Here is a 23,352-nt window from a genome sequence, read left to right as displayed (position 1 = left end):
ATTCGGAAGCCGCTCCACGCCAATCGATAGCCGGTTCCTCCTCTCTCTGAGCCCCGGATTTTATCTCCCCCTTCTACATAATCGGCGATTTTTAGGCCCACTCCTCCATAAAAACTCGCTTCTCCTTTGCTCTCTTTCTACGCTCTGTAAAGGATCTTTTATATGTTATTGGCGGTTGATTGATTCTCTTTGGAGAGAGAGAGAGAGAGTTTTGAGGTATTTTCGGTTCATTTTCTTGGGATCTGTTTTTCTTGTGATATTTGTGTTTTCTAGGGTTTTTTTGGATTGGAATGTGGGTTAGTGGTGGTGTGGATTTTGGTTTTTTTTTTTAATGGTTTTGGTTTATTTTTTGGGACTCGATTTTGATCTTAGCTTTTTTCTCTTTTGTAACAGGGTGTTGGTTTGATCACTATGTCGGGGCCGCTTGATCGATTTGCCAGGCCATGTGATTATCGTTATTCAATATTAATATTCGTATTTGATTTAATGGTTAAAAGGGGACTGGATTTTTTTTTTTCTGGGATTTTCAAATTTTTCCTGATATTCTTCCCAAATTGTTGTTGTTTTTAATTTGATTTACTAATTGTAACAACGAAACTTAGCTGGTTTCTCATAATATATCATCATCTTATGTGTGTTTGATTATTGCGGTGATGATTGTAGGTTTCTTTCTCGCCATCTCTTTTTTTGTTCAATTTCTAGAAGTTATTGTGATATTTGGAGGGATAAGTGATTATTTATTTCAAAGTGCTTCGTCTTAATAAAAAATATTCTTCAATATTGTGTGGGTTTGGATTTTGCACTGATGATTGTAGCTTTCTTTACTTTTAAATCTTTTGTACCTTTTATGTGGGTAATTTGGATGGCGAATCCGTGATTTAGGATTTCTTTTCTATTTGTGTGAGTTTTATGTTTACTGTAAGATGATGATTGTTCTTAGATTTCTATTTTCTTCCCCAGTTTATCAGTTATCAGCTGGACAAAGAAGTGCACTGGAATTAATTATGAAATTACTTTTTATTTTTTGTATTGGTCTGCATGTCATTTCAACCATATTCTGATAATTTTTGTTTTGCAAGTTTGTATACATCTGGTAGACACCTTCCTATGTCACATTAGGGTTTCCCCTTGGGTTTTCGCTTTGGGAATTTCTTGGTCATATGTCAGAGTATTGTTCTAAGATCTAAGTTAATTTGGTATGGTTCAGTTTCATAAATATATGGATTTTTGTGTTCTACAAGTTTTACTCTGCGTGGACGACTAGGAAGGACAACTGAGAATTTTGGCACTGCACTTGTGTTTCACATTTGTGGTTGTGTAGTGAAGATGTTCAATATGTCTTCAATGTCCATTGAAGAGTTCAATTGTTGTTATCATCATAGGCATTTCCTTGACCAAACACACTACCTTTTGGCCTTTATTTCCATTTCGAGATTCTGCTGTTTTCTCTTGAGAAATTTATGTAATGTTGACTTTATCAAAAGCATAATAAGTTAGATGGGACTCTTGTCATAATAGTTTGATCTTTTTATATTCTAATGAGATAATTCAGTTTTTTAAGATAATTTTTCTTTGTAATGTAGAGCCCGTAATGTATGTACATGGTAGTTCACAAAGTACCAGATTGCAATGTCTTTTGCTCCTTTGAGTTTGCATGTGTCCAACCATTGACTATTTTTTGGAATCTAAGGTTACATTTTCATGCTTATGTTGACAGTTTGCTTGCTGTGCACAACTATGTATGAGTTAGTGAAAAAAAACAACTATGTAGGAGTTTCAGATTTCTGATGATGTATGGTACTATGGTTCTAACTATTGGTGTGGAATGACTTTCATTGGCATGTATATTTGACAGGCTTTGAGGGCTTCTCCAGCCATGATGAGAAAAGAGAAAGGAAATCAGATTTTGAGAATTCAGAAGATGAGAGGAGGACAAGAATTGGGTCTTTGAAAAAGAAAGCAATCAATGCATCGACAAAATTTAGACACTCTTTGAAGAAGAAGGGTCGGAGAAAGAGTGACAGTAGAGTCCTCTCTGTTTCAATTGAAGATGTGCGGGATGTTGAGGAGCTGCAGGCCGTTGATGCTTTCCGCCAAACGTTGTTATTGGATGAATTGCTTCCCTCAAGACATGATGATTATCACATAATGTTGAGGTTTGTTGTTTTTATCTTCCTTTTCATTTTCCATTTGTTGGAAAAAGACAAAAAGTTACTTCTCAAAATGTAACAAGAGAGAAAATAAGCAAAATGAAAAATTCAATTTGGTTAGAGACAACTGCTTTGACCTCTAGTGCCGAACACTGCACACTTATGTTACTCACTTTTGTACTGAAAATTGATTTTCTGATGATCAACTTTGAATCCAGTTATAATTAAATGATAAGGTGAATGCATAAACCTTCATTCAATTCCTCAAGCAAATAAAAAAGAAAGTCTTCATTAGAGAAAAGTTTTCAACCCCTTGTGATGTAAACAAGCCTTCATAAACGCTGATATATTCTTCTAAGTTATGTTGTTTAGAGATATTTACCCTAATTGCAGTCCTAGGTAGTTGGCTAGAATCAGCTTTCCCAAGAAATGTGTTAAATAGTCACACACTTTCTTTCTCTTTTCTAAAAGAAAATATTTCTTGTTCTGTAACAAGGCAGGATACTTAACAAAAAAAGGAAAAAAAAGAAAGAAAAAAGTTCCATAAGCATTTCTGGTAACTATGTGCCAACTCCTAAGTCTTGGTGTGCTAATCAAATAAAGTAGCCACCAGTGAAAAAACTCATTATGCCAAACTTTACTTGCTGAGAACGCTGGATTCCTTTCATTGCAAAGGGCGTTGTAGATTTTGGCTTGAAGATACTGGATGATTCACTACCCTGTCAAACATTTTCTTATTTTCTCCTTTCCTATTAAAATATGGAAATCATCTTATACAGTGCCCCTAAAAATGGGCCATTTCTTGTACAACCTTTCTATTTTTTTCATATCAGGAAGCATTGTATTTTGAATTTAATTTTCACAGACCCCCTTTCGTACACTTCATTCCCTTTTCACTTGTTGTTCTCCCATAGTATGCCCTTGTGGAAGTTCTATTTCCACCTATGTCCAAAACAAGGCCCTAATTCAGTCTCTTTCTTTCAAATGAGGTTGAGTTCTATTTCTCTTTCTTGTAAATAGAGGATAGAGATGAGGTCTGTTTGCAGCTGGGAAAAAGCTGCTACTATCTCTCAAGAAAACATGGTATCTCAAGAAACTAATCTCACAATATTGGGCCCATGAAATTTATCCACCAATCGGAGCACACAATTTCTCACAAAATCAGACCTATAAAGAAGACCAAATTTAGGGAGTGAAGAACATTAAGAAAGAAGAAGTCAAGAGGTTGTGAAAGACAGAAGACCTCTTTTCTTTGTAGAGCTTAAAAAGCAAGTGACGACCATCGTGTTTGAAGAGTTGTAGCTCAATAATGGCAGAAAATACAAGTAAAAGTTGCAGTAATAATTGCCTTAAAATGGAGAGCCAAGCACCAAAAGAGAGTCAGGCTGATATTCAATAGAAACAGGGATGCAATTCTCTTTCTTTTTCTTGTTGATGGATTCATTTCTCTTTCAGAAGAGAGAAACGAAGAGAAGAAAAATGGCAGACTGATTTCAACACAAAAACAGGACAGAAATCCAAAGAGGACGACTAGAAAACTCAGCTGCAGATGTTTCTTCTTAATTTGCTGATACTTTTGCTGGATAAACAGATAAGCAATGGGAATTTCACCAAAACTGATTGCCTTCTGAATATCTGGTGATTGTTGAAGATTAAAACAATCAAAGGGGCTCAGTGTGTTCATCTCCATTGGCCAGAGCTTAGACTGATTTTCAACACAAAAAAAAGGGCACAAACTCGGAGAGAAGGACTAAAAAATTCAGCTGTAGATGTTTCTTCTTAATTTGCTAATATTTTTGCTGGAGAAACAGATAAGCAATGAGAATTTCCACCAAAACCGATTGCCTTCTGAATTTCCGGTAATTGTTGAAGATTAGAACAATCAAAGGGGCTCTGTGTGTTAATCTGCATTGGCCATAGGTTAGATAGAAATTCTAACTCAACTAAAAAGAATTTCCCAGAAATAAAACCCTGGAAAAATGAATGGAAATTTTTTGCAGTTAACTCCCCAATGGCTTAGAGTGGGAAATTGAAAGAAGTATTTTTGAGGGAGAAAGAAGATGTGAGTGAAGCAATATTTCACAGTTGAGTCCCAAGAAAAAGAGATTCTCTCCTTTTTGGACTTTTGAGACACACTTCTCGGAAAGGAACACGATAGGAAAGTTGCAGAGAGAGAATAAAGAGAGGAAGAGGAATTTTCAAGGACATGAATTAGAGCGAAAGGCGTTTAGACTGGTTTCAGAGGATGTTGGTACAAATAAGCTTTCATGGGGGTATGATTTGGGAGAATGACAAGAGAAAGGGGGATGAGGTCTATAGAATGGGTTCCATGAAAATTAAATCCAGCACAGAGTGCCACTTGATATGAAAAAAATGGGAAGGTTTTGTATAAAATGCTCCAATTTTTTGGTGTTGTATATTATAATCTCCCCTTACATATTTTTCATCGTGCTCCAAACCACTTCATTCTATTCTCAAATAAATTTGACTGGCAAATTCCTATAGAATTTCATGACATGATACTTCTTGATTTGAGATTTTTCATCATCTTTTTTTTAGTGCTACAAATACAATCTTAGAAGGGATATCTATTTACTCAAAAAAGTTATTCAATTCTCTGCCATACTTTTGTGGACTTTATAAGGCATCATGATCAAATATTGTCATGTTTAGATATTTATGTGGGATCCAGACACATTATTCCATCAAATTGTCCATCTCTGAATGTGGGCATACATATGCTTATGGCTATCGATTTTTTGCTTCTGTCATCCATTATCTTGTTGCATAATTGTGCTACCATGTGCATACAAGAAATTGAAGTCTTTTCATTACTTTCAAATTCATGAGCCTCACAAATCAATTCTGCACCCCATCTCATATTTGTTAATTCTCATGAACAATTTTTGTGACACTTGGAAGCTATTTGATCATTAATCAAGAGGTTAAATGATTAAGATACTTCCGTCTGGGCATTTGATCTTATGTTTGACTTTGGTGGATTATCAAATACCAATATGACCAAGAAAAAAGTCAATTAAGTTCTTAGTACAAGGAAGGCATGATGCAACACCAAGTGTACACAAGGATAGATTTTGGGGAAGTATGGTCTGCTATTTGTTTTGATTGTGTGAGTTCCTTTCATTGCTTGACCTTTAGGGTGTGTTAGGGTTGATGTAGAGAAGGTATGGTCCAAATATAATATTTGTTTTGAATGCAAGAAGTTTCTCATTGTCTACGGTTTCTGTTTGATTGAGCAAATCCATCTTGGCTGTGCTGCGTTGTTTGATGAGAAGTATACATCAAAAACTGGCAAAGTATACTGGTTTGGCTATATTAAGGAGTAATGTAGTAATGGAAGTTCTATTTAGTAGATGTATTTTATTCTTTCATTATTTTAACTATTAGTCTATACGCCACAGCTAACTTTCTGTGTAACTATGTCATTGCAGATTCTTGAAAGCAAGGAAATTCGATATTGAAAAAACAAAGACCATGTGGTCCGAAATGCTTCAATGGAGGAAGGAATTTGGTGCAGACACGATTTTAGAGGTACTATCAGATGTGAAACAAGGATTTGAAAATCTCGCCTAAACATTCTCCTTTTATTTTTTTGCTTCAACATTGTTGGTTAGCATTGAACTTTTAATATTTGTTAGGATGGTCATATGGGGTTGCTGTGGAGAGAGGGTGGTTTACGGTTTTTAAATTTTCAATAATTAAATTTTTATTAAAGCATCAATAAGAAGTGTACATCAAGTTGCGCAAATAGTGCATATATACGGATTCTTTTACACTACTTCCCCCTACCAAGGAAACTCTTTACCTACTAATTTATAAGGGCATTGGTATCAGTATTGGTGGCTTGAAAACATGATGTCATGTTTTTAATGCTGGTGATCTCCTATATAGTACTTGATTTCTTAATGGGGACATTCAATTAATAACCCTTCCTCATTAAGGGTCTTCAAAAAATCTTTTTATATATATATATATATATATATATATATATATATATATATATATATGGGATAATCTAAACTTCACAGCCTTGCAAATTTAAACTTCACAGCCTTGCAAATTTAAACTTTACAACCTTGCAAATTACAAAGGTTAAAGATAGAGAGAGTTGTGAAGGGTGGATTTACTAATTTTGTAGTTTATTTTTTTAAAAAAGTTATTTTTGGTTATATCTTCATCATTAAGTAAGGGCAATTTTGTAAATATTACTACAAGACAATGGGTATTTTTGTCATCTCCATAAAAGGTAAAGTTGAAATTTTTACTAAAAGACAAAGGGACTCTACTTAAATATTACTTCAAGACAAGGGGTACTTTTGTCATCTCCATAAAAGGTAAAGTTGAAATTTTTACTAAAAGACAAGGGGACTCTACAAATAAAATTCCAAGACATTAACTTCCAAAATGGCATTGTATTTTTGTAAAAATTTCAAATTTTCCTTTGCTTGATAGTTAAGTTACCTATTAAACTAATTTTTAAAACAAAAAGTGATGATCTTTTTTATATATACACCCATCACAAGCCCTTCTAACTTTAACCTTTGTATTTTGAGTGGTGGTTAACTCTAGACAAACCCTATATATATATATATATATCTATATATATAGATATATATATAGAAAGTATTAGTATTAGAAAACAGACAATCTATTGTCAAATAAATAAACAAAAGAGAGAATAGTTTTGAGGTACACCCGACTGTTATCGTATCAACCGACTGTGATCTTGACAATTTTTATTTGACTTGCGTATTTTCTTTGTTTTACTCATTGGTGCATTACCGATTATAATGAAACCATGATTCAGGAACATTCATCATTTGTCAGCTATGTGTATATTGTGTGATCAATGGTAGGAAGAAATGTGAGACATCAGCATCAGAATTAAGTTGGTTAAATAAGAAGATTGCCAACATTCCTATCAATATAATGTCGTAAGAAGGGTCAGTGTTACATTATAGCATATACCAAAACTGCCACCTTTTTGGAGGGAGACTTTCCTATTTCACCCCTCCATCAAAACTGCCACCTTTGGGAGTGGTTCTGTTCAGGTATTCATCTTCCACGACATGCTGTTCATTCATAGAGGCTTGGAAAATAAAGAGACTTGCAGGTTCTTTGTGGGGAAGAAGGGCAAAAATGTCATAATGAAGCTTCTTCTGTGGCCAAGCATTCCACAGTTTTGAAGACATCGGTGGCTGTTCATGCAAAAGCTGTTTCCTGAGAAATAAATTACTCCTGAGCCTTCTCTGTCTCTCTCGTCTCTGCATATCAAACAGAAAAACCCATCTCATTACAGCAGGTGACCTCTGATAATGGCTTACTGTGTCCAAGGCGTACATAGCCTGAACGAGAATGCTGCTAAAATCTCCAAATTCAGTTTTAGAAGGACCAGATCTCTCCAAATTTTGTCAGGAAATGGCTCACTCTCATTGTTTCTCAATGCAGTCTTCACTAAAATATACATAGGTGGGTGTGATGCCCATACATTTGCAGCAAGATGCTGGACCATGGGGCTTTCTTAGTGCACCATTTCTCAGATGGGCAGGCACCCATTGGCCCCCAGGACTTCTCCAAACAAAATAGAGCAGCTTTTGCCCTCTCTCTCTCTCTCTCTGCAGCAGATCCCTGCTCTTTTCTCTGTTTGCTGGTTATTGGGTTTGGAAGATGGGAGTTCCATTGTGGAAGATGCAGTACGGCATTTGTCTATTCCTCATCACCCGAATGGTTTTGCAGCTGGGGTTACAGAGGCCACTGGTATGGTTCGGTTCTTAATTATTGGGCTCAGGATCAAATCAGATCTAGGATTTGGATAAGGACCATTTGGTCTCTGCTCTTTTCTCTGTTTGCTGGTTATTGGGTTTGGAGGATGGGAGTCCATTGAGGAAGATGCATCATGCCATTCGTCTATTCGTCATCAACCAAATGGTTTTGCAGCTTGGGTTACAGAGGCTGCTGGTATGGTTCGGTTCCCTATGATGGGGATTGCGGTCCATACACCCTGAAATCTGGGATGTTGATCCCAATATGTGGGGGAGCTCGATCCAAGAATCGGGATTGAGTGATAGGTTATACATGACAAAGCTCCATTTGGTTAAAAATTGAGGCCCTTGAGAGCACTTAACTATTTTATTAGTAAAATATATTATGCTAATATACTAAACCGCATTGCTATACAATAATATACTGCTCTACTATATTGTATAATATACTGCTGTACTATATTACAATATTATGCTTTATATTCTACGTTCTGCTATACTGTACAATATGTCTGTCTAAGTTTACAATATATAGCTATGTAATATACACTACACTATATAGTATAGACTACTATAATATACCAGACTACTATATTATACTGCTATGCCATACTGCTATATTATACTACAATGCTTAGAAATTTGGATCTGCTGTAACTAGGGATCTCGATCCCTAATAGGAAGGATCGAGATTCCAAAGTTAAAATCGTTGAGAAGTGAGAGTCCTTTCAGCATAGGAGCAAGATTCTAGTGCAGAAATTGCCCATTGGTCAGAAGATTCTGGTAACTTTGTTCGACCTCACAGTTAGCTTTAGATTGTGCTGCAAAACCTGGAGTAGAAGAGAGGAGAAGAGGGGGGTGCAAAAGAGGGGAGAAAGGGTGCTGGTTTTGGAAAACTGGAATAAATGAAGAGGGAGGGGAACATGGGGCTGGTAAGAAGGGAAAGCAGGTATTCATTTTTTTGGCTGAAACTTTTTCTTGCCTGAAACTTTGGCTTGCTTCCACTGTTTCTTACAAACCAGAAGAGTTGGGGTTTAGAGGGAGAGAGTGGGCCTGGCTAGTAGGTTGGGTGTGGTTAGAGAGAGAGAGAGAGAGAAAGAGAGAGAGAGAGGGAGCATGGTTTGGCATAGAAGAGAGGGAGATCTTCCATGATCTCGGTTTAGGAGTGGGTGGATTTGGCTTTTCTCTTATCAACAGTTTTGACAGGCAAAAGTGAAAGTGCCCCTACTACGAGTTTTGGGACATAAATGTGTTTTTTATGCGCTTTTTGAAACTTTATATATATATATAAAAAAAAGTAGAAACATCGAATATTTCATCTTTAAGGTGGGGTTTCATAAATTTCCATTAATTAAATGATATATAGTTCACAATGCTATAGAATTAAATGATCGGAAATTAAGTTTATAAGCCTAACGACGTTATTAACGAGTGTATTCTACCAAAATTTTACCTAATCTCTCTACCTCTCTCTCTCTCCCGCCCCCCTTGCCCCATTCCGCCAAAAAATAAAAAAACGCACACCCATACACACACCTGACACCCGTTCCTTTGAGTTTCCTCATTCCCTCTCATTCTTTTAGTCCTCCCTCAATATTTTCTTTTGTCTTCTTTCTCTTCCTTTCAATCTTTCCATTTCTATTTCTTTTAACTTTCCTCTGTCTATTACATTCTAAGATATTTTGTACTGTCCTATTTTTTTAGATTGTCCCTCTTATTCAAAATTACCAAGTCGTTCCACCCCTCCAGTCAGCAAGTGAACTCACCTGTGTCCAGAATTATGTGTCCTGAATTAGATGTACTGTGTTCAGAAATTTCAGCTTCATTAACATTTATTTGGCCAATGTATTGAATAGTAATCCTCATAATACAAAAGTAAACCAAAATAAACATATTGTATTATTTTTAAAACATAATGTACTAATTTATTCTCTGTAGCATCTTCACCTTTTGCAATGTCTCTTGCTAAGTGTTCATTCCTGGAGTTTCTAGCAGCATCCTAGAGTTCATTGACTGTTCTAAATTTTCTTTATGTATTCTTGGCATAGATTTAGTTTTAATTGTTATCTCCTGGTAATTGCTGCCATTCTTCGATCAGGATTTTGAATTTAAGGAAGTGGAGGAGGTTGTAAAGTACTACCCCCAGGGTCATCATGGTGTGGACAAGGAGGGAAGACCTGTTTATATTGAAAGATTGGGAAAAGTTGATCCTAACAAACTCATGCAAGTGACAACCATGGAAAGGTACATAATGTACCATGTACAAGAGTTTGAGAAGAACTTTGCCATAAAATTTCCAGCTTGTTCCATTGCTGCAAAACGGCACATCGACTCGAGTACAACGATTCTAGATGTACATGGTGTGGTGAGTATCCTATGCACGTACTTACTTCATACCAATTTTCATCCAAAAATAATTTAAAAAAATATGTAATTTTTTGTATTGGGGAAAAGGAGCCATCTTACAAGATCCTTGATGAAAATGGTTTCCAACTTTTGGCCAATTTTAAAGTATAAGAGCCAATATATGGGTGTCCCTTGTATGCTTCTTTTGATTTTGACGAAAACCGAAATCAGTTCTGGAGAAAATTTTTTTTACATGCTTTCATCTATCTGTCGTGTCATTAACTGAATGACAACATCTTGCATTGTTTGTTTAGGGTTTTAAGAATTTTAACAAGGCTGCTCGTGATCTCATCATGCGGCTGCAGAAGATTGATGGTGATAACTACCCTGAGGTATTTTGTTTCTTCACTACCAGGACAGCATTTTTAGTAAGATCTTTTGTGCCTCTTCCACTATTAAATTGCACATTCTGTTGATGCAGACTTTGTGTAGAATGTTCATCATCAATGCCGGCTCTGGATTCAGACTGCTATGGAACACCATAAAGTCTTTCCTTGATCCCAAAACATCCTCAAAGATTCATGTACTCTCCCTCCCTTGCTCTCTCTCTCTCTCTCTCTCTCTAAAAGAGTGTGTGAGTCAGTATCCCTAGGCACTTCATATATCTTGTTTTGTTGCATGCCAACACTCATATACCTGCTATAGATACATGTACCTTATATACATGCTATAGATACATGTACCTTACATGTCAATCATTTTTTCATGTGTACAGTAGGTTGACACTTCCATCTGAGGTGTCGACATTGCATAAATGACATGTCCACTTTTTCAAGTTAAAAAAAAAAACCTCCCCCACCCTAACCCCCCCCTGTGAGCCCCTGCACCCTGCACCAACCCCCCTGGATTTGTGCTTGGGTTACTGGATGAGATAAAATCCCATTACTACCACACAAGCTGCCAACCATTGCTGTTATATATATACATATATTTTATAAGAATACATAGAGTTCTTTTTTTCCTTCGAACTTTGCTCAAAGAGGCCAAGATGAGTTTTGATCCTTTGGCAAATTGACATCCAATAAGGCAATCTTCCACACTTGCCCATGGACCATTGCTATTATATTGAATTTTTTTTTTGGTAGGAATAGATCTAGCTTCACTTTTTTATTAAAAGAACTTCACCCACAGGCAAAGAGGCCAAGAGTGGTTCAATCCTTGGACAAATTGATATCTAATAAGCCAATTTACTGCACTGGCTCATGGACGGTCATGTTAGTTAAACAAGTGACTATTTATATAACAATGAAGTAGCACATTTCATAATCATAAAACAAGTAGCAAATATCTAGACTTTTACACTCATTAGAACTTTTGGGATTTGAACTCAACCTCTAAACTCTCATCCTCTCCATGCTTGATGGTTCTACCACCTACGCCACACAACAATTATAACTAATTTTAATATATAGCTGGTGAAATACTGGAATTTTTGGTCTACGTACTGCACACCCCAACATGTACTGGCAACTGACCTGTGTCGGTGTCCATGCAATACTGGTGTAATTGTGTATTCAGCTGTCTAGGTTGCTTGTGTGTGTGTGTGTGCGCGTGTGTTCATGCATGTGTACACAGGTGCTCAAGACAAAAGCATGGAATCCTAAAATGCCATGCATGCATTTGCTTGTACATGTGAGCATGCCTAAACACAGTCTTCTAAAGGAGTCAGCCATCATAGTTCTGCTTCTGCAAGAAAGAGATCAACATAGTTTTTGAGTTTTGAAATTGCATGCACATGCATGTAGCCATGCATATATATTTATGTCAATGATTGGTTATTAAGTTTTAGATGTGCTGACCTTTTTCCAGGTTCTTGGGAACAAGTACCAGAGTAAGTTGCTTGAGATAATCGATGCCAGGTAATTATCCAATTGTATCTCTATTCTCTAGATTTGTGGATCATGGATTTATGTTATGTTCCAGTGTAAGATGATGCTGAACAACTCATAATGCTTGGATTTTCTTCTGTATTTGCCAGTGAACTGCCGGAGTTCTTGGGTGGTACTTGTACTTGTGCAGATCAAGGAGGTTGCATGAGGTCTGATAAAGGTCCATGGAGAGATCCAACCATATTGAAGGTTTGTTTGCCTTATCATAACACTATAATGGATGCTACAATGGTTTATAATGGCATTTTTTATAATTTGGAAATAACTGGTTTTCTTGGGGCCAAATGGAAGGTTTAACATTTTTTTTCCAGTCTGACCTATTGGATCGTTTGTTTTTCTTTAGTTTTTTGGTTGAAACTTGTAGCAGTTACATGACTTGTCTCTTTCTTACTTGGACCAAATAGATTTTATTAAGGTCCTAAAGACAGTTTAGTCTGAGTGATAGTTGTAGAGCTTTAAAAGCAGTGGGTTTAGATCAATTTGTTGTATAGTGGTGATATGAATTCATTTGTTTTGCAAATTGGTTAATTAATTGCATTTGTTTTTCACAGCTGGTTCAAAATGGTCAATATAGATGTGCCAGGCAAATTGTGACTGTTTCAAACAGTGATGGAAAAACCATTGCTTATGCTAGGCCATATTACCCGACGGTTAGTCTTTAATCTTTATCATTTTATGCGATGTTTTAGAACCCAGACATGTGCTGGGACTTGTTAGGGTCCTGAGTTCAAGTCAGGCAGATTGACTTAGCTGAGATTCATCAAGAGTTGACCAAGTCTATGGCATTTCCACAGGCTTGCCAGGGTCCCTAAATGAGTCAACTTAGGCGAGTCCCAAGTCAACTTGTCACGCTTTAAAACACTCACCTTTAGTAATCATGTATAAAACTAGTTTTATCAAGCTAACTGATTATCATCCCAAGTCAACTTGTCAAGCTCTAAAACACTGATCTTAAGCAATCATGTATAAAACTAGTTTTATCAAGGCAACTGATTATCATGATCCCACTTCCAGTCTATAATTAGGTAACTATTATTGGTCTTGATCTACCAGATAAAGGGGGGTGATACGTCTACTGCTGAGTCAGGGTCAGAAGCTGAAGACATTGCTTCACCAAAAGCTATGAGGAGCTACACGTCATCACACCTTCGATTGACTCCAGTTCGTGAAGAAGTAAGTCTTAATAGTTTTTCTTTTTTTTCTACTTATGATTTGATCGGTAATCTTGAGACTTAGCAATCTTAGAACTCTCTCTGCTGCAATCTATGGCGTGAGATTGGGTCATATTATCTTAAATGTCTCTCTCTCTCTCTCTCTCTCTGTCTCTGTCTCTCTCTGTTATTATGTTTGGGATTTCGTAGGGATTTGTGACAATCACCCGCAATGGTGACGTATGCAGTCATTCACCAAAAGCAGTTTTAATGGACACTTTGATACTGAAAACCCAATACAAGATGACAAATATGTGTGTTTATGTGTATATACACCAAAAGATTTCCTACTCCCATGGGAATATACCATCCATTCACACCCCTCTTAATGACAAAAAATACCCTTACTAAAAAAAAACTCTACATGCAAAACAAGGGTATATAAATGTCCAAATTTTGTTGAGTATAATGATAAATTACTCCATAGTGTGAGCACCCTAACATAACCCTCTTTGTACTGTAGAAGGTGCACAGTATGTGGGGTAGGGTTTGTATAAGGTTGCCTCCTCATACTGGAGATAGCAGACCTTTAAATTTTCTTAGAGAAGTTGTTCCCGTGTCGGAAACCTTATGGTGGCTTAAAATCTATTTTGATCCCTAGTTATAAATTTAAAATTTCAAAACTGGTATTGATCGAGCAAATCAATAAGCACTTGAAAATCTTGAAAGTAGATGGTCCAGATAACTTGTTACAAAGTGCATTACTTTTTGGACTTGAAATTCTTTTATTCATTATGTCCATACATCTCGAGGTCGAAATGATCATTTGGAGGGTTCTCTGATGCCGGGACACTCTTTTAAAGATTTTTGATGTGCACCTTACTGCAATAATATAAGGTTGCAACCTTATATATAGATATATATATATTTATATATAGGAAATGCTAGCGTAGGCTAGTGGGCCTACAACTACATTTGAGATATGACAGACACGACCTCATTTTGCATTTGAATTTGAATTTTTTTTTTCTATAAATCCAAATCACTTGAAATTTCTGGCGTGTGTTCTTAAATAATAAGAGAATCCAATAAAAATATCAAAAAACTATTTCATGAGAAATAAATTAACCAAAATACCCCCAAAACTTTTTAGGGTATTTTGGTCAAATTTATATATTGTGAATGATTTTTTAATTTTTTATTATTAGATGCGCCTTGATGAGAAGAACACACACCTAAAATTTCACGTGATTTGGATTTGTAGAAAAAAATTAAAATTTAAATACAAAATGAGGTCTTGTCCATCATATTGAATCTAGGCCATTGGGCTCATATGTAGCTGTAAGTCCACTGGCTTACATTAGCATTTCCCTATATAGATATATATATATATATATATATATATATATATATATATATATATATATATATATATATATTTATTTATTTATTTAAAAATAATTCACAAAAAATAAATCGACTAAAATACCCCTGAAAAGTTTTGGAGGTATTTTGGTCAATATATTTTTACGAATTATTTTTTTTTTATATTTTCATTAGATTCTCCTATTTTTAAATAATACATGCTTAACATTTCAAGTAATTTGGATTTGTAGAAAAAAATTAAAATTAAAATACAAAATGCTATGAACTACTGGATCGGCTCAGATTCCATCTGGGCTATATATATATATATATATATATATATATATATATATATATATGGGAAATGCTTACAAACGCCTATAGGTGAAGTTCTATAGCACTCCACCTGTAGCCTATCACCATCCAAAATCTATTACAAGGTCATGGCTGTTTGATATTGTTTGAATTTTAATAAATTTTGTATATATCAAATTTATCTGAATTCTTAGTCGTATTTACATCTAACAAAACTTGCACCAAAATAAAATATTAAAGAAATAATTGTCCAAAAATAAAATGAAAAAAATACTCATGAAATGTTTGTAGGGATATTTTGGTCAATTTTATAATTTGAATTATTTTTCTATATTTTATTCAGGTGTGCCTCATTGAGTTGCATACACCCACAAAATTTTAAGTTAATAAATGAATTTTATGCCTTTCTAAAACTATAAATTTCAGATCAAAATTTTATTTTAATAATTAATATTTATTACACGTGCAATGCATGTCTAAATTACTAGTTTTATGCAGGTGTTAAGTTGCATACACCTACAAAATTTTAAGTTAATAAGATTTTATAGAAGAATTATTAAAATTTAAATACAATCGGAAATAGTGACTGTGTAATAGATTTTGGACGGTGATGGGCTATAGGTGATGTACTGTATATGCCTTTCTAAGTCTTTTATATATTTGATAACATTCTCACCCCCGGTTATATCAAAAACCACTGAGAGGAGCACCAGAAAAAATTCGAACCTCTTGAAAATCAGTTTTCCTTAAGTTTGATTTGGTTTGGAGCTCCCAAACGCTTCCAAATCCCCTCGATCTATTGCCTATTGAAATGGACATCCCAGATTTCATTTTTAGAGTTGCACTTGGATTTGAGGAATTTTTGGATCTCTATATCCATTAATTTTCATGAAACTGGTTTTGTGTGAGAGAATATAATTTGGAAAAATTATTGGTCCCTCCCACAACTCAAAACTCAAAAGTGGTTTTTGAGGTACACTGGTGACCCGGGTGGAGACTAATAAAAAGGGTAATTAGATGAGCATAAGAAAAAGATCAATTCTTGTTTTTTTCAATGGAATTTTAGTTAGTTTACAATTTACATCTCATGTGTATTCCTCCCCCTTTTTCTCAATGGGATGAAATTAGCCCTTTTTCTCTGTGTAGCTTGAGGAATGATTTACATATACTGAAACTATTTTAAAGCTTTAGGAAGACCTGAATTAGAAGAAAGACTGAGGAAGATTTTAAATTTTCTATTGACATGAAGATAAACTCTATTAAATATCCAAAAAGGTAAAATATGTAAAGGATATTCTGATAAATGATTTTGGAATATTTGAATTAAAAGAAAGTAGAGTTAGAAAGAAATTAAATTAAACAAAATTTAATATGGAAATAGAAATTTTAAATGAAAACCCTGTAGCTGAATTATAATAGAAAGTCCAATTAAGGAGCACCAGATGCATACCAAAGACTTATGGATTTATTACTATAAATGGTACGGTGCTGGCACATGGTGTCATTGTCCAAGTGTCAGTATGTGTTGTTGCATCTTGCATGAGACATGCTAGGCATATTCCCTCCACTAAAATTCACTTTTTTGTAGTACTTCTGTTATGTAGGGGCGATTTGTACAAATTATCATGAAGGGATTGTTATTTGATGATCGAAATGTAGGGCACCAACTATTGATTTTCTTCCTACTGCTGTATTGTTGAATGCTTGTTTTTATGGTTTATTTTCATCATTATTCATTAGCAAATAGTAGAATAGTACCCCTCCAAAATGAATTGCAAGAAAGAAATAGAGTATGCCAAAAACTCTTGAAGGATTACATCATAAGAGGTGAATGTTAAGAAGTCGTATCTAGAGAGAGAGAGGCAAATCGAATTCGATGGATGGATCAGCTTCGCTGAAGTAGTTGTTCACCTTGAGAAGCCCAAAAAGTAAGAAGGTAAAATACTTAGATTTTTAGTAATCATTGGCATACAAATTGGGTATGTTTTGCTATATGTTATCAAAAGTGGAATTTAAATCCACAAGCCTCAGTGGTCACGAGTAGGTCTTGTAAGATTTTGGAATTTGATGTTACTTTGCCTTGGTGAACCAAATATGAGTAGTTTTACACTACATGACTGGTGAATTATTTTGGGTTCAATCCTTGAGCTTGAAACATTTACCGTTGTACTGCAAACATCTTCTCATCATGTTCTTTGCCCAAATTTGGAAGTCTTTAAAGATAAAGGCGGGCTTAGGAGTACAGAAATAGAGCTTCTTTCCATTATCTGAATCCATTGAACACCCAAATGAGCTAGACTATCTCCAGGTAGTTCCAAAAGTGCATTTTGAAAAGCAAGACTTGGAAACCTAGATCATCGTCATCAGCGCTTTTTCCAACTATTTGAGGTCAGCTAGAATCCCTGTCCGCCATTCTACTCTATCAAGGGCCATATCCTCAGTGAGGCCATCATTATTATAGTCTTTTCTTAATTAATTGGGTCGGCTACACAAATTCTGGTCTGCCCATTTTGCTCTATTAAAGGCCATACCTAGTGAGGCCATAGGTTTCCATATCTTTGAAAGAATGGTCTAATACGATAATTCTTTGTGAATTACATCAGGAGTCTCCCTCTATCATCCCCATAGACTTTATGGTCCAGCTGGTAGTTCCCGGGCTTCCATTCGAGTCAAATAAGTAGATGGTGTAGAATTGAGTTTTGAATCCTCTAAAATCCATTATCAATTCTCACAGGTGTTATATTTTTTTGAGTAATTGTCTTGTGGTGGGCCTCATCACCACCTCTGTTATGGTGGTGACCTCTCCTGCCCACCCTTGGATATGTGAAAACGGGAGATCCTCACCGTTAATTGATAGGTGGGTAGGCCCTGCCCACACTTGCCCAATGATCTGATGGTGGCTAGAAGCCTCATACCTATGACACAATGGAGCGAATCATCTCTTGAGTATGCCCTTCTTTGTGATAGTTTAATTGCCAGATGTTCTTTTTTCTGAAATGTGTTACATTGTTTACTTAGAGGGAAATATTTTGGTACAAAGTGAAACCCGTCAGTACAAAAGAGCTAACCATTTTATGCTGTAAAAGGACCCCTCACTGTTTTAAGAAATAAGGTACTCTTAGAGGTATTTTAAAAGGGTGCGGTTTGTATAGAGCTTAGGCTCTAAACAATCAAATTAGAGCCTGCCTTCAAATAGTGTCAAGAAATGAGGTTTCAATATTGGAGATCTTTTTGATAGCCTTAAAATATATTTTCATCTTTATTTATAAAGTTTAAGGCTTAAAAAATAATGTAAATCAGCAGATCTATGAAAACTTGAAAATCTTGAAAATTGACGGTCCAAAAATGTATTACAAAATACACTATTTCCAAAACTATGCACAATTATGAATATACAGAGCAATACGGATTTCTTTTGTGAAAGTGGCTGATACACTAATGAGTTATGATAAGTTGTTTGCCAAAACTTTTTCCTGTTCTTATAGGTGAAAGAAAAAAAATTGCATGGCACAAATGCAGTTTTAAAAAAAATATATTTGTTTGAAGCTATTAGTTTTGTCCAATTTCAAATATCATGGTACGGCTTGCACTCCAGTAGATCAGCAAATGAAGCTCCAAAACCTAAGATACATTGTTGTGACTCAAGGTCATATTAATTTGAAACCCAAGCCATGTTCCGAGTTTGGACACCTCCATGCAGTTTGTTATTGGTGCATATAACGAACTAGCAAATGTCATGGGTGTTGCGCGATGCTCTAAATCAGGAATTCGTGTTTAAGTTGTGTTTCTTTCATGTTTAATTTTATTTCATAAATTCCAATCATTTTTTTAATTTCGTTCTAATACATACTTATTTTATTGAGGAAAGAGTATCTTGTTATTTTGATTGGAATTATTTAAATTAACCCAATTGTCCATCTAGATTTTATTAGTTTTATCTTTTCTTTTTTGAATATGTAGTTTTATCTTTTCTTTTGAACTTCATTTTCCGGTTTGTTGAGCAGGTTTTAGTCCAAACATGGAGTAGCCTAAAAAAAATAAAGATGTGAACTCATAATTATTTTTTATTGGTTGTTTATTCATAATCGACAATAGTTCTTTAATAATAGGGAAATGAATCTGTAAATATTGTAGTGAAATAGTGTCAAGCCTTTAACACGTGCATTCACATACAAACACAACATTCCCTTTTAGTTCTACCTTGTTGGGTTTTCCAATCATGGTTGAATGGATTCTTACCTTAACATTGCAAATCAATTTGCATTAGATTATGTAGGAATTGTGTGCTAATTTTTTAGTGAATATGGGCATTAGTCAATCTTCTTCTTTTGTTAAGTCATTATAATTTCTCATTCTCATTTTTTTAATGTGAATTTACAGGCTAAAATAGGTATCAAGGCAAACTATGTTGACGGAAATCCTGAATATGACGAATATGTACCCATGGTGGACAAAGCTGTAGATGCTGGTTGGAAAAAGGAGGTTTCTTACCCAAAGTTAGCCATTCCCAAAGGTATACACTTCTGTTCCTTGTTTTTTTTATGTTTTCCTTGGTAATACAACAAATTTACAAAATCATAGTGATATAGAAACACCAAGGAAAATGTCATCGAAAGATACTATGTTTCAGTTTGGATCATGAGAACCATATAGGAACATACATGTTCTATCCTAAAGGACACTAAGCCTGGATACAAGTAATGGATGCGCCGCCTCGACTTTCCCTCGATCTTTTCTCCACCCAGGACCATGTACCATGCTTGGCATGTGTATAGCATTGGGTATTTGTATCCAACATCCACAGTCTATACTTATCCCCTAAAGCTGGACTTAACTCTTCCTCAAAAACAGGAGCGTCCAAAAAAGAATGCAACTCATCTCTCACGGGCATTCTGAACCAAAATACTCACTACCCAACCTTTTTCTTTGGACAAAAGACCTCTGCACAGATGGTATCTATAATACATTATTGAGGCAGAGTTAAGGGATGGACACGTGTCGCGAAAATAAGAAGGGAAACTAATTTTATAGAGGTTGTAGGAGACATTCTCACCTTTAAGGGAAGAGAGAAAAAAAAAGAGAGAAAAGAAGGAACGTAATTTTATAGAGGTTGTAAGAGACATTCCCACCTTTAAGGAAAGAGATTTTATGGAGGTTGTAGGACACATTCCCACTTTTAAGGGAAGAGGGAAGAGAGAAATAAGAAGGAACCTAATTTTATAGAGGTTGTAAGAGACATTTCTATTTTTAAGAGGAGAGAGAGTACACCTCTTTGTAGTATAGATGCTTTTTTATCCTAGAGAGATAGGAAGATAATAACTAGAGAGAGAAACTGTGTAGGGAAGAGAATTTTATTACCAATTAACAAATTTTTAGATTCTCCTTTTTCATTACCACTTCAATTGATTTTTGTTGGCCTGAAAGTTGTTTACAATGAATTGAACTTCTGTAATGTTTAAATACTAAAATTTGTTATTCTTAAGTCATAAAATATTGAATAAATTGTTTGATTTAGTACAAAAACAGCAAAGTTGTACTTCCAATTCCTTTTTTATTTCTAAACAATTGTATTTGTCCACTTTTCTTTGTAATTACAATTTTCAAATTATCGTGAAAATCATTTTGTGCTTTTATGCTTCTTAACTTATCTATTATAATTTTTATGTTTTACAAATAAATTATAAAATATTTAATTTAAGCTTATCTTTTTTAATCTTCTTAATTTTAAATTTGTAATGATGCATGCTAAAAAATAATATTTCTGAGTTTTTTAAAAAAATTATATTGTATTTTTAAATTTTGAAAATAATTATGTTGTCTTGACCATGGAAAATGGGAACCAACTCTTTTATTTTTAAAATAGCTTATGACTTAAACAGTTTACAGTTTTTTTAAAAAAGCTTATGACTAATTTTTAGTTTTTTAAAGAAATTTTAAAAATCATAAAAATAAATACAATTTTTTCACAATATATTATTTTTTTATCAGCACTTCTAAGTAAGGAAAATTTTTTATATAGAGCCGAGGCTCTAAACAATCATATTAGAGCCCACCTCAAAATTTTCACTAGAAGAGGTTGTTTTGATTCCCAAATACCTTCAAATTGATCATCTTGACATAAAAAAATGCATGGACATGCCAAAAAATAGATATCAAGTTTTGAAATAGTGCATCTTGTAACGCTTTTTTTTTTACTCTCAATTTTTCAAGATTTTTAAATTTTCATAGATTTGCTCTTACTACCTTATTTTTGAAGCTTTAAATTTTATGATTAAAGATGAAAGTATATTTTAAAGCTATCAGATTTCCAGTATTGAAACCATATTTCTCGACACTATTTGAAGGCTTTGATTGTTTAGAGCCTTGGCTATATACAAACTGCACCCTTTAAGTAAGGAAAAAATTTATATAGAGCCGAGGCTCTAAACAATCAAATTAGAGCCCACCTTAAAAATTTCACTAGAAGAGGTTGTTTTGATATCCAAATATCCTGACAAATCATCTCAACATCAAGATGCATGGACATGAGAAAAAAATAGATTTCAAGTTTTGGAAATAGTGAATCTTGTAACGCATTTTTGGACCATCAATTCAAGATTTTATAAGTTTTCATAGATCTGTTTGATCTACACTATTTTTTAAGTTTTAAATTTTATCATTAAAGATGAAAATATATTTGAAGGATTATCACAAAAATTTTCAGTATTGAAACCACATTTCTCGACACCATTTGAAGGTGCGCTTTATTTTGATTGTTTGGAGCCTTGGCTCTATACAAACCACACCCTTTAAGTAATAGCTTTAATTTCAATTTCTATAAAAGTAAGTTTGTTTTTGGATTTCTATGCTTTCTAAAATTACAGTAAAATTTAATTTTTATTATAAATTTTAAAGCATTTGAAATTAAATGCCTTCTTATATTATGATTCGATTATACTTTTTTTAGGCCTTTTACTATGGATATTAAAAAATTTAAGTAGTTTGTGATCCTCACAACTCTAAAATTTTGACATAATTCTATATAGGATGTAAAATAATGATATTTTTATTCCAACTACAATGAGATAAGTACATTAAATTTTTATAAGTAGGATGCACATTAGCATCCATCTCTCTCTCAAGGGTTGTCCTTTGCCCTTTGCATATGACATGCTATCCCTGCCAAGGATATTCAAAATTCCGAAAAATTTCAGAACATGTTTGTGAATCACGCATACATTTATTCCCAGTGTCATTCTTCTAAAATTTCTTTGAAGTGTCCAGGCATGCCACCTGAGTTTGATGAATGCAAGGCCCCAATGAGCATCAGCTCCCGTATGTTTGCGAGCATCATTGCTTTCCTCGTGACCCTATTTGCTCTCTTCTGCTCCTTCACACATGGGTTGCTGCTCTCAACCAAAGAGAAGCTGCCTCTGCCACTAGCACTGGAAGGTAGTGGCAGACCTGAACAACACGAGTACTATGATCCCGTGTTCAGTCCAGAGCCTGAGCCCACCACTGAGGAATTGAGGAGCCATCCGTCCCCTATGCCTGAGTTCACGCAGAGGGACCTTTTGTCCAATGTTCTAAAGAGGTTGGGAGAGTTGGAGGAGAAGGTGGACACTTTGAGGGACAAGCCATCTCAGATGCCCTGTGAGAAGGAGGAGCTCCTCAATGCTGCCGTCTGCCGTGTTGATGCATTGGAGGCTGAGCTCATTGCCACTAAGAAGGTAATGACTCTATCTCTCTCTCACTCTCTCTCTCAAAACTGAATTTATAGTGCCTGAACCCAAAATTTTACTTTTTGATGAGCAGGCATTGCATGAAGCTTTGATGAAACAAGAAGAGTTGCTTGCATACATCGATAGTCAACAAGAAGCTAAATTCCGGGTTAGTATATTGACATCCACGGTACATCTTTTGAGAGGTATACCTACTGTGCACATGCTGTGCATGGTAGAACCGTGCAAGGTTAGGCTGTCAACTGTTCATCCTCAGTGGTGGGTGGTGTAGATGAACCATGCACAGTCTTGTTGTATAATGAGCCTTTTTTCCTGAGAATGATTTGGGATTTTATTTTTTTCTTTTTGGAGCCTTCAAATAAGAAATTTCTGATTCCAACTTTGGTTTCTTTCTGCAGAAGAGGAGGTTCTGCTGGTGAGAGAATTGAGGTTGTTAATTCTGTTTCTATACCCCGACCAACTTTCACTTGTAATTTGTGCATCTTGGAAATAAATCAGTTTGAGAAATGTAATTTTTTACATAGAAATTTCAATGTGATTACTCACGGAAAAGGGATCTTCACAAAATTTGT

At 34.9% G+C, this 23,352-nt stretch overlaps 1 protein-coding gene across 2 annotated transcripts; it reads left to right on the top strand.

The window, feature by feature from the left end:
* On the top strand, positions 1–23,347 carry LOC18437265 (phosphatidylinositol/phosphatidylcholine transfer protein SFH8). Of its 2 annotated transcripts, XM_011626208.3 has the most exons (15): positions 1–216; positions 394–445; positions 1,856–2,156; positions 5,603–5,702; positions 10,032–10,298; positions 10,594–10,671; positions 10,761–10,862; positions 12,149–12,198; positions 12,318–12,417; positions 12,780–12,878; positions 13,282–13,401; positions 19,440–19,572; positions 22,323–22,768; positions 22,854–22,928; positions 23,179–23,347. In XM_011626208.3, exons 2-15 carry the CDS (start codon positions 412–414, stop codon positions 23,197–23,199), a joined length of 1,926 nt encoding a protein of 641 aa, XP_011624510.1. In that variant the 5' UTR covers positions 1–216; positions 394–411; the 3' UTR covers positions 23,200–23,347. The 2 variants fall into 2 exon arrangements, with proteins under 2 accessions (XP_011624510.1, XP_088716464.1); XM_088860338.1 differs by lacking the exon at positions 12,780–12,878.
* Positions 23,348–23,352: the final 5 nt, after the last annotated feature.

Source organism: Amborella trichopoda, chromosome 3 (assembly GCF_054954075.1).
Source record: "Amborella trichopoda isolate Santa Cruz 75 chromosome 3, AtrichopodaSantaCruz75HAP2 v2.0, whole genome shotgun sequence".
Taxonomy (NCBI): domain Eukaryota; kingdom Viridiplantae; phylum Streptophyta; class Magnoliopsida; order Amborellales; family Amborellaceae; genus Amborella; species Amborella trichopoda.
Note: the sequence above shows the minus strand (reverse complement) of the source record. Positions and strands in the feature narration are given on the sequence as shown.